This window comes from Sinocyclocheilus anshuiensis, unplaced genomic scaffold, assembly GCF_001515605.1.
Source record: "Sinocyclocheilus anshuiensis isolate Anshui unplaced genomic scaffold, SAMN03320099.WGS_v1.1 scaffold1357, whole genome shotgun sequence".
NCBI lineage: Eukaryota > Metazoa > Chordata > Actinopteri > Cypriniformes > Cyprinidae > Sinocyclocheilus > Sinocyclocheilus anshuiensis.
In genome coordinates, this window is record NW_015548270.1 from 303,991 (window position 1) to 316,958 (window position 12,968).

At 34.7% G+C, this 12,968-nt stretch overlaps 1 protein-coding gene across 1 annotated transcript in view; it reads left to right on the forward strand.

Moving 5' to 3' along the window:
• Window positions 1-7,905, forward strand: part of LOC107655731 (SH3 domain-containing RING finger protein 3) — a 135,492-nt gene extending 127,587 nt beyond the window's left edge. Inside the window, exons 10-12 of the mRNA XM_016443302.1 lie at window positions 3,820-3,953; window positions 5,632-6,030; window positions 7,270-7,905. Coding sequence (XP_016298788.1) covers window positions 3,820-3,953; window positions 5,632-6,030; window positions 7,270-7,438 — 702 coding nt within the window. The 3' untranslated portion in view covers window positions 7,439-7,905. The remainder of the gene's footprint in view (window positions 1-3,819; window positions 3,954-5,631; window positions 6,031-7,269) is intronic.
• The last annotated feature ends 5,063 nt before the right edge of the window (window positions 7,906-12,968 follow it).

Below are 12,968 nucleotides of genomic sequence, written 5' to 3' on the forward strand. Positions count from 1 at the left end.
TGTGAGTGTGTGTGTGTGTTTGTGTGTGCGTGAGTGTGAGTGAGTGAGTGAGTGAGTGAGTGTGTGTGTGAGTGTGTGAGTGTGTGCATGTGTGCGTGCGTGCGTGTGTGTGTGTGTGTATAAAAATATTACACAAACAAGCCAGAATAGAGACCAGCACATCTTCATTTCTTATTTATACTTTTGTTTCATTAAAATTTTTAATTTGAACATTTGTGTTTAATTATTAAAAAATGGTAAAAATGTAATAATTTTTAATGTAATATAGTTGGATACAATGCAACATTTACTTTAAAAATCTAGTTTGATTTCAAAACAGAATATGGAGGGAAAAAAACTGATTTCGTAAGGCTTTTCAATAAACTGTTGTTAAACTGAATACATTTCTTGATTTCAATCAATTAGACGTGCCTTTTGATTACGAAAAGAAAAAAAAAATCCAGAAAAAAAAATCCAGAAAAAAATCTGAATTCAAAACAGATTTTTTTGGTGTTCCAACACAGATTTGACATTGGCCATCAAGTGGTGACCAAACACTGCACGTTTAGTATAAATAAATGATTCGATCGATCAGTATATTTCTATCAGACGCACAGTCTCAGATGTATTGCGGTTATTATGTTACAGTCTGGATGACAGGCGTGATCACATGCTGTCTGCGCGAGCGTTAATTATGAGCTGTTAATGAACTCAGAGTCTAAAATAAGAGATACACGTCATGCACAGTAGGGATGAGCGATGCCAGTTATCTTCTTATTGATCCGATACCAAGTACTTTCAAGACAAGCATCGTCGATATCAATACTCGTATGTGAGTGATTTTATAGTGTACTTTGATAGCCATCATTAATATTAAATACACTGCAATAGACATGACTTCTTTTTTGCATATAACACATATAACAACTTGTATAACAAAAATAAAACACGTGTCTTTAAACATGTGTCTTTGTGTGACAGTGTCACATACTGTAGTCTTCCCCGTATGGACTATATATTTATACCGCTCAAGACATATCTATTAAGATGGTTTTATATCTGTATATTTGAGTTTTACATGTTGTCTTAGCCATTTTAAACCTCTTATTCGTTTTAATGTGTGTATGTCTTTAAATGTGAATGGTCTGCCTGTCACGTGATCAATCACATGACAGGAATAAGGAAGTAGACCACTTTTAACAGCCTAAGTTATTCTAGTTGTATTGTGTTGTTTTACGTTCCGTGTGCATTGTGTAAATACACTATTTATTCAGTCTACTTTTGACGTTTGTCTCATGTTTTTAAAAAACACTTGTTTTACCTCACACATAAAGTCTGACCCCTTTTGATCAGTGTAACACCTTCCGTGATGGCTGAGCGTTACAGGTTTACATAGAAACACAGTTGGTTATGTCTAAAGTCAAAGCAAACAGTTGAGAGAGAATCAGACGCGTGTAGCTCTTAAAGTGACAGCAGTCTAATAGCACTAAACATGCTGCAGCTTGTCAATAAAGGAAGAGTTCACCCAAAAATTACATTTCTGTCATTATTTACTCACTCTCATGTTATCTCAAACCTGTATTAATTTCCATCTTGTGCTGAACACAAAAGAACATGTTTTGAAGAATGTGGGGAACCAAACAGTAGTAGTTTGATAGTAGGAAAAAATCAAATCAAATACTATGGAAGTCACTGCGGACCAGCAACTGTTTGGTTGCCACATTCTTCAGAATAACTTTTGTGTTCAACAGAAGAAAGAAACTCATTCAGGTTTAAAACAGCTTGAGAGTGAGTCAATGGTGACAGAATGTTCATTCTTTGTTAACGTTTGTTAACGTTCTTTAATGTTAATAAAACAAAACACAAAGAGAAAAACCACTCACTGCTCTCGACTGAAGAACTTTAATACAGTTGCTTTAATAAGAATCAGTGTATAATTTATACAGTGAAGTGTATCTAGTGTTTTATTTTTATATTTGATCATTTAATTTCTTGAATGCTGCTGCTGAATACACCTACTGTATCTGAAAAATAAAGCACCACTGCCAGGTATTACTTGACCCTTGAATTATGTAATTTATTTATTAAACAAGTTTTAAATGATATAAATAATATATAAATGATTTCATTACCGATCCCAGGTAACAGAAATAGATAGAGGCTAATGAAAAATATATGAAATATTTTAATTAAACTAAAATGTCCAGTTTAAATCTTTATACTCACATGCAGTGTAATAATCTGCTCCCCGTGAAATCTTCATCTGTATTGAATAAAGTATATAATAATTAAACGTGACTTTTTGTATTTGAATAACCTAATCACCACTCGGTACCTGGATTATTCTAAACATTCTAAAATCACTTGAAAAAAACAGATAGGATTGATACTTTTATTTGAGAATGGATTCTTTTGATACAATGTATCGGCCATCGCTAATGCACAGGTCTCAACACGTGGTAGGATGGAATGTGAACATATCTGGACCTTACTTCAAGCCAAAAACACAATGTTTTGAGACCCTGGAGCCAGTTTCTGGGTTTTGGATGAGTTCTCTGTATTCTCCAGAGCTTGTCTTGTGTAGCGTGTCCTCGTTAGTCCTCGTCAGGTGCGTGGCTCAGATCACTGAATCACTCCACAGACCTGCAGCACTTCTGGAGTTTATGCTGTTTCTACGGGACTTCGATCTGTCCTCATTTACGTCTTCATTGTTCATTTCTTCATTCTATTTTAATAATTACATTTTCCAAACAGCTCGTCTAATCGATTGAATTCATGAAACTTGAGGCCGTATGAAATCTGTTTTATTTTTACCCAAATTTTTTCTGTTTTAATTTTTCTGGATTCAGTTGCAATAATTTAATGCAATTTTTATAATCAAAAAGCACGTCTCATCAGTTGAATTTATAAAACTTTAATAATTTATTACAGTTTTTTACAATAATAGGGCCCTGAAATGGATTCATGAAACCCATTTTATTTTTTCCCAAATTCCATTTTTTTCCATTTACATTTCTGTGGGTTGCATTTTAATTTTTCTGGATTCTATTTTAATAATTTCAGTAAAATTTTGTTTTATTTTTCCCAAATTAATTAAAATTTTCTGGATTTCATTTGAATTTTTTCTGGATTCTGTTTTAATAATTTAATTAAATTTCAATATTTAAAAAGCATTTCATAATTTATTAACATTTTTACAAAAATATGGGCCCTATGAAATCTGTTTTATTATTATTTTTTTGCATTTTAAGTTTTTGGATTCCATTTTAATTTTTTCTGGATTCTGTTTTAATAATTTTATAAATATTTTAATAATTAAAAACATGTCTAATCAATTAAATTAATAAAACTTCAACAATTTAATACTTTATTATTTAATTTTATATATATCCAGTATATATATATATATATATAACAATAATAGGGCCCCAAAAAATCCCTAAAATTCTGTGCTTTAATTTTTCTGGATTTATGATTTAATAAAAAAATGTATTATCAAAAACAGTGGTAATCAAATGATGGCATAATACATGAACAATTGAAATGTAATGCAAACTGGTGCACAACAGAGGTTTACTGTTCAAATTAAAGCATGGAAGAACAATTGTGTTTTAGTCATTTTGTAGTTATTATTATTATTATTACTAAGAGAAGCAGATTGTACTGTAGCTACAATAGTGATACATTTCTGTCATAATTTATTTCAGTTGGACTTTCATTCTTTTATTTCGGCAGGTTTGAGCTATTCATCAGACACCTGCCTGACTGGATTATGCACATGTCTTGCTGAGATCATCGGGCTCTGTCTGTGTGTGTAAACAGTGTTTGTGTCTCTCACAGAAAGAGAAGAAGAGCAGCGGTCTCCTCAAGCTTCTCTCCGGAGCCGCAGCTAAGAAGAAGTCCCGGTCTCCGCCGTCTGTCTCTCCGACCCACGAGTCCTGCTCGGTTCAGGGGGCCATGGCCCCGGAGCTGCGGTTGGCCGGGGGTCACGGACGTTTTATTTTTATATTTGATCATTTAATTTCTTGAATGCTGCTGCTGAATACACCTACTGTATCTGAAAAATAAAGCACCTCTGCCAGGTATTACTTGACCCTTGAATTATGTAATTTATTTATTAAACAAGTTTTAAATGATATAAATAATATATAAATGATTTCATTACCGATCCCAGGTAACAGAAATAGATAGAGGCTAATGAAAAATATATGAAATATTTTAATTAAACTAAAATGTCCAGTTTAAATCTTTATACTCACATGCAGTGTAATAATCTGCTCCCCGTGAAATCTTCATCTGTATTGAATAAAGTATATAATAATTAAACGTGACTTTTTGTATTTGAATAACCTAATCACCACTCGGTACCTGGATTATTCTAAACATTCTAAAATCACTTGAAAAAAACAGATAGGATTGATACTTTTATTTGAGAATGGATTCTTTTGATACAATGTATCGGCCATCGCTAATGCACAGGTCTCAACACGTGGTAGGATGGAATGTGAACATATCTGGACCTTACTTCAAGCCAAAAACACAATGTTTTGAGACCCTGGAGCCAGTTTCTGGGTTTTGGATGAGTTCTCTGTATTCTCCAGAGCTTGTCTTGTGTAGCGTGTCCTCGTTAGTCCTCGTCAGGTGCGTGGCTCAGATCACTGAATCACTCCACAGACCTGCAGCACTTCTGGAGTTTATGCTGTTTCTACGGGACTTCGATCTGTCCTCATTTACGTCTTCATTGTTCATTTCTTCATTCTATTTTAATAATTACATTTTCCAAACAGCTCGTCTAATCGATTGAATTCATGAAACTTGAGGCCGTATGAAATCTGTTTTATTTTTACCCAAATTTTTTCTGTTTTAATTTTTCTGGATTCAGTTGCAATAATTTAATGCAATTTTTATAATCAAAAAGCACGTCTCATCAGTTGAATTTATAAAACTTTAATAATTTATTACAGTTTTTTACAATAATAGGGCCCTGAAATGGATTCATGAAACCCATTTTATTTTTTCCCAAATTCCATTTTTTTCCATTTACATTTCTGTGGGTTGCATTTTAATTTTTCTGGATTCTATTTTAATAATTTCAGTAAAATTTTGTTTTATTTTCCCCAAATTAATTAAAATTTTCTGGATTTCATTTTAATTTTTTCTGGATTCTGTTTTAATAATTTTATAAATATTTTAATAATTAAAAACATGTCTAATCAATTAAATTAATAAAACTTCAACAATTTAATACTTTATTATTTAATTTTATATATATCCAGTATATATATATATATATATAACAATAATAGGGCCCCAAAAAATCCCTAAAATTCTGTGCTTTAATTTTTCTGGATTTATGATTTAATAAAAAAATGTATTATCAAAAACAGTGGTAATCAAATGATGGCATAATACATGAACAATTGAAATGTAATGCAAACTGGTGCACAACAGAGGTTTACTGTTCAAATTAAAGCATGGAAGAACAATTGTGTTTTAGTCATTTTTTAGTTATTATTATTATTATTACTAAGAGAAGCAGATTGTACTGTAGCTACAATAGTGATACATTTCTGTCATAATTTATTTCAGTTGGACTTTCATTCTTTTATTTCGGCAGGTTTGAGCTATTCATCAGACACCTGCCTGACTGGATTATGCACATGTCTTGCTGAGATCATCGGGCTCTGTCTGTGTGTGTAAACAGTGTTTGTGTCTCTCACAGAAAGAGAAGAAGAGCAGCGGTCTCCTCAAGCTTCTCTCCGGAGCCGCAGCTAAGAAGAAGTCCCGGTCTCCGCCGTCTGTCTCTCCGACCCACGAGTCCTGCTCGGTTCAGGGGGCCATGGCCCCGGAGCTGCGGTTGGCCGGGGGTCACGGACGAGCCGGCTCCTGCCCCATCGAGAGCGAGATGCAGGGAGCCATGAGCATGGAGCCGCTGCAGAGGAAGAGCGGCTCGCTGGACCTGAGCTTCTCTGTGTCTCCGCCGGCACGACAGCCCTGCTCCTCCTCACCGCTGGCCATCCGGCCCGAGCCCAAGCCTTTATCCCGAGAGAGGTGAGTCTAAATTACAATTACAACTGAAATATTCAGCGAATTTAAGATCACAATGCACATTTGAATGCATGAAGTTAAGATGTGTAGCAAGCCCTGGAAAAAATGACAAATTTTTTACATTTTTGCAATTTTGTGCATTTTAGTTTAAAAATAAGTGCACTTGAAGCAGCAGGTTTGTTTTTGAACAATACTTTGCAATATGGTGCTGTTGTTCTGGCGCCCTCTTGTGGACTGATATGGTGTGTTTACTAGTATTGAAATTGTTAACATGTTATCATTCAAATTTTGAAGATATTTCATATTTATACACTACCAGTCAAAGGTTTGGAGTAATTTGAGGGTTTTTTTTAATGAAAGAAGTCTATTTTATTTGATTAAAAAATACTGTAAAATTGTGAAATATTATTACAATGTAAAACAGCTGTTTTCTATGTGAATATCTGTTAAACTGTAATTTATTTCTGTGATGCGCAGCTGTATTTTCAGCATCATTTCTCCAGTCTTCAGTGTCACATGAGGAAACTGTGATGCATTTTATTTTTCAGGATTCACAGATGAACAGAAAGTTCAAAAGAACAGCATTTATTTGAAATAGAAATCTTTTGGAACATTGTAAATGTCTTTACTGTCACTTTTGATCAATTTAATGTGTCCTTGATGAATAAAAGCATACATTTTTTATTTTTTAATCTTACATTTCCCCAAATTAGTGTATTACTCTTTCCACAAAAATGTTTCTTGAGCAGCAAATCAGCATATTAGACTGATTTCTGAAGATCATGTGACACTGAAGACTGGAGTAATGATGCTGGATCACAGGAATAAATTACAGTTTAACATACATTCACTTATTTTAAACTGTAATGATATTTAAAAATGTATACAGTATTTTTGATCAAACAAATGCAGACCTGGTGAGCATAAGAAAAGTTTTTCAAAAAATCTGAATTATTCCAAATGTTTATTATTAAAATATATTCATTGAAAAATAAAAATTAGTTTTTCATGCAATAAATATTGTTTACATTTTCACTCAGTTTTTAGCAACTGGAATGAACATTTTCTCAACATTTACTCATGTCATTTCAAACCCTTGTGCTAATTTACTGTAATTTATTTATTTTCATTTTTACTTTATTTTTAGATTATTATGGTTTTGGTTTGGAAGGTTTGTCGTGTGTGAATGTTTCACCTGTTATCATCTGTTGAGCGTCTGCTGTTCACGTCTGTGTGTGTCAGGTACCGCGTGCTCGTCCCGTATCCGCCGCAGAGCGAAGCCGAGATCGAGCTGAAGGAGGGCGACATCGTCTTCGTGCACAAGAAACGTGAAGACGGCTGGTACAAAGGGACGCTTCAGCGCACCGGACGAACGGGCCTCTTCCCCGGCAGCTTCGTGGAGAGCTTCTAGAAGCCAACAAGCTCCTGAGACCTAGAGGATGTCCAGAAGAATCTCCCCGGGTCTCCTGATGAAGACGAGCATCTTTACTGCCCTCACAGATCCGTCAGGAAGGCCTTTCACGGGACAGATGGTGCCTTCATCTGCGTGTGAGTCTGCGGCGCCCTCTGCTGCGTGTGCATGGCGTGACGTGTCCTCCTGACGCTCCCTCAGATTCTGAGAGAAGCTCTGAGAGCTTGAGAAATGATTCCTACAGCTGCTCCTTCGAAGCGGTTCAGTGTTCCTTCGGTACTTTAATCAGAATGATGACGACACAACGAGGATGTGATTTATAGCACATGATAAGATGTGAATGTAGGAGTGATGAATCTCACGAAACCTGTCAAGAGTGTCATATCTCACGCCAAAATCAAGAGAAAAAAATAATTAAAACTAAAATACAAAGAAATAAAGCATAAAGCAATTAAAGCCTGTTTTTTCAGGACCATTAGGATTTTTATTTTTTTTTTTACATCATTTTGGATTATTTTCCCACTAGATTCTCATTATTATAATGCAAAAATAAAATAAAAAAGATAAAATATTAATGAAGCATGTTAGTATTAGTATAGTCGTGGCTTTATGCTCATTCAAATAAAAAATAATGCATTCAGTTTTGATCACAGAAATAAATTACAATTTAAAATATTTTAAAATACGAAAAATATTTGATCCATTTTTAAATTGTAATAAGTCACAGTATTACCATTTTTACAGTATTCTTGATCAAATAAATGCAGCCTTGGACATTAAAAATATTACTTATTCCAAACTTTTGATTGGTAGTATGTTTAATGTTTCTTTCTTTTAATTTTGGACTGAAATATGACCCGGACACGTTTTGCTGAGATTGGCTCACTCTGTGGTTTATAATGAAAGTTTGTTTACAGTGAAAGCACAAACTCGTTTTATTGGTTTTCGGTTCTGTCTTTCCTAGAGCATCATGGGATGTGCATGCTGGTTTACTGACATTATTTGTGTCTTGTTTACCGAGTGTCGCTGTGGAGGTTTGATCTTTGTATCTGCTGGTGCCAAGCTCTAGAGACACTCCAGTTTTATCAACTATTTTCACTTTGATTCCTGAATTTTCCATGTGCTCAGTGTGCCAGAAACAGACTTTACACGAGTACACAAACGCGTTCGGCCAGCGTGTTTCAGGCGTGTGGTCCTGTCGAACATATTTAATGTGATCCTCTGTTACTGAGGAGCTTTCCTTCAGATCTCTGAGCCATTAAAGCAGATGTGTTATCATTCAGATATAACACTTTCACTATAACTCACTCAGAACTGGTGCTCTTTTATGATCTGAAAGAGAAAACTGACCATAGAAGACATTTCACACCAGGGTTATTATCGTTAACTAAATCTAAAATATTAAAAACATTTTTGGTAAAGTCGGCATGAAATTGAAGTTGAAATGGTCTTTTCTTCTATTCTCCAATATGAGTGAAATGCCGTCTTGAACAAGAAAAAAAATGTAGGGCGGGGTTTAATTGGGTCTGTCGGGAATTGATTGGATCATTGTAAAATTAAAAAAAAAAAATAATGTGTTCAGATAAATAATTTATAATAAACTCTGCAGTATTCCCCCCCCCCCAAAAAATATATATTATCGGTTATTATCGGTTATCGGTTATCGATTATCGGTGGCTTTAAAGCTGAACTAAAGTCAAATATAAATATTAGAAATGTTAGAACAGCTAATGCTAGTTTGACAGCTAACTGAAATATGTTTTGCAGCTGAAGCACTAAAATTACTGGAAATAAAAACTAAAATTGAAAAAAAAAAAAGTTTTATTTAAAAATAACAAAAATCTAATAAAAATCACAAATGCAAATAACTAAAAGGAAAATGAAAACTTAAAATATGAAAAATAAATGCTGATTCAAAACATTAATAATACAACATAAATAATTAGTAAATAGTAATATCCCTGGTGTAACTGGAATGCGTTTGTTCCTGTACTTGTGTAGAGTTTGTTTCAGGCTGTTGAGCATCATCTGAATGTCTTTCATGAGGACTGATCTCCGTCAGCCGCTGCTCTACATTAGAGGAGTTCTGATGAAACAGCACATGTTTACTTTTATCGAGACGCTCAAAACCGATTCAACAACCAACCAGCATCACAGCGGCGTCTGAAGCACAAACTCACAAGAACACCGAGCAAGACCACACGTTTCACTTCATCAGATTACGCTAAATGATATGATATGAGTTGCTCTTTTGTGTGGTTGCTGTTCAGCCAACAAAACATTAAAATGCCATTTTGAAAAAAAAAATATACAGAAAACAGGAAGTGATGAAGATGTAAATTCATTAGAATGACGTCCTCTTTTACAACTGCTTCAAACTCTCAGAAGCTTTCTCTGCCAACATCATTTTTTAAATCTAGTTTTAAGTGAAATTTTTCATTGGTGCCAAATTAAATACGCTGTCTCTCCTGATGCATGTCTGCCGGCGTGTTCTTGTGTGTAAAATCAGTCCAGAGACGTCCGCTCACAGGACGTGTTCTAGTTCTGTTTGCACTGTTCTTAATTGTTAGTCGATGTGCAAACGCTCTAGACTGACGCCGTTGCATTGCATTCCGCCGTAGGAAACGTTCAAGCGTGCAGCTGTTTTTAACACACGCACGTGTCCTGTGGAAACTATGGAAGCCCATTTCGGCCACTGAATAAAAAATAAAAAAAGCTAATTGCGACTTTTTATCTTGCGATTCTGACTTTTTTCTCACAATTCGGACATTTTTCTCGCAATTGTGAATTTATATCTCACAATTCAGATTTTCCCACAGTTCTCACTTTTTTCTCACAATTCTGACTTTTTTCTCACAATTCGGACATTTTTCTTGCAACTGTAAGTTTATATCTCACAATTCTGACTATTTTTCTCGCAATTGCGAATTTATATTTCACAATTCAGATTTTCACACAATTCTGACTTTTTTCTCACAATTCTGACATTTTTCTCGCAATTGCGGATTTACATATTGCAGTTCTGATTTTCGCACAATTCTGACATTTTTCTCGTAATTGCAAGTTTACATCTCACAATTCTGACTTTTTTTTTCGCAATTGCGAGTTTATTTCTCACAATTCTGACATTTTTCTCGCAATTGCGGATTTACATATTGCAATTCTGATTTTCGCACAATTCTGACATTTTTCTCGTAATTGCAAGTTTACATCTCATAATTCTGACTTTTTTTTCGCAATTGCGAGTTTATATCTCACAATTCAAACAATTTTTCTTGCACTTTCATTTACATCTCGCAATTCTGACTTTTTTCTCGCAGTTGCGAGTTTATATCTCACAATTCAAACTATTTTTCTCGCAATTGCGTTTACATCTCAGTTCAAACTATTTTTCTCGCAATTGAGTTTACATCTCAATTTAAACTATTTTTCTCGCAATTGCGTTTACATCACAATTCAAACTATTTTTCCCGCAATTACGTTTACATCTCAATACAAACTATTTTTCCCGTAATTACGTTTACATCTCAATTCAAACTAATTTTCCCGCAATTACGTTTACATCTCAATTCAAACTAATTTTCTCGCAATTGCGTTTACATCACAATTCAAACTATTTTTCTCGCAATTGCGTTTACATCACAATTCAAACTATTTTTCCCGCAATGACGTTTACATCTCAATACAAACTATTTTTCCCGCAATTCCGTTTACATCTCAATTCAAACTATTTTTCCCGCAATTACGTTTACATCACAATTCAAACTATTTTTCCCGCAATGACGTTTACATCTCAATACAAACTATTTTTCCCGCAATTACGTTTACATCTCAATTCAAACTAATTTTCTCGCAATTGCGTTTACATTTCAATTCAAACTATTTTTCTCGCAATTGCGTTTACATCACAATTCAAACTATTTTTCCCGCAATTACGTTTACATCTTACATTTCTGACTTTTTTCTCGCAATTCTAACATTTTTCTCGCAATTTTGAGTTTACATATTGCAATTCTGACTTTTATCTCGCAATTGCGATATTCCCACAATTTTGACTTTTTTCTCACAATTCTGACTTTTTCATGCAATTGCGAGTTTATATCTCGCAATTCTGACTTTATAACTCACAGTTGTGAGTTTATATCTTGCAATTGTGAGAAAAAAGTCAGAATTATGAAATAAAAAGTCAGTTACCTTTTATATTTTTTATTGAGTGGCAGAAACAGGCTTCCATAGTAAACGGCCCGTTACACTGCAGGCTGAAGCACAAAAGAAGCGTCTGAAGGTGCTGATGATAGTCAGCGAGACACATTTCTGGATCCGTGGAGGTTACGGATGATTGAGTCATGAGCACATGGATTGTTCCCACATGATTCAGCATTGAAGTCAATGTTCTTGGATGCTGGTTCTTCATAAGCACAAGATGATTCATCCACCAGTGACTCCTGGCTTCGTTTTTATTTCTTTGGATGGATTCCTACAGTGTTTTTAATCTCATGGTCTGTATGTCGTGCTCTTTTATCAAATCATTATGGATTTGATCACGGTGCCGTTTTTTTCTCACTTGGAGTTTCGGCACGAGTGCCATTTTGCTCGCCAAAAGACAAGCACACGTTGGTCTCCATGTTGGAGATGAGATGATGGACGTTGATTCCTGCTTCTGAATAGAGGAATAATTCACCCTCAGATGATCATTCTGTCATTATTTACTCGCGTTGTGATGTTATTTTTACAGGCGAACACAAAAAGGAGGATTTCTGCCGTGCAAATCTTGTTTTTGTGCTAAAAATAACATCATAAATAATGGCAGAATGATTCACGTGAACGTGTTTCAGCATGAACTGTTCGTACATTGACTGCATTGAACGAAGAAGCTCTATATGATGACATATTTATATGCTATTGGTGCTAGAGTGGAGATGTTGGGGAATATTTCCTCAAGCACTTGTTCTCTGGAATTTGACATTGTTTTCATTTACACATTGTCTTATACTGATCATGATGATAATGTGGTTTGTTTCTGTTGTTTGTCAAGTACATTTTAGCAATAAATGCCTTTGATTTAAAACCACGATTCATGGAGTTATTCACACACAGCAGATGTACAGTAAAACCTCACATGGCCGTTGTGATTTTAAGTGATTCTCTGTGGGAATCTGCTGTATTTGATGAGAGTTGTGCGCCGTTTGTCTCATGCACATTGAATGAATCCCACAGAACAATTATTTCTCCAGTCACAGCGTAATAAGAATCGATTCCACTCATTGTAACCACTAATTGGATTCATTACTGTTGGACTGATTACTAAATTGGACTAGTGCTGTTTAACACAGAGGTCAGTCTGCAGAGAAGCAGCTGCATTTCATTGAAAACAACGAATCATTCTCATGACGTTTGGTTCCATTAAAGGTTCTCGAGCGTCTGATGTGTAGCCAAACACAGCAGCTTCCAGCAGCACTACTCTACATTTTGCGAATTGCATTGCATTCAAGATACACGTTTTAGCAATTTTATAAATTGGAACTGTATG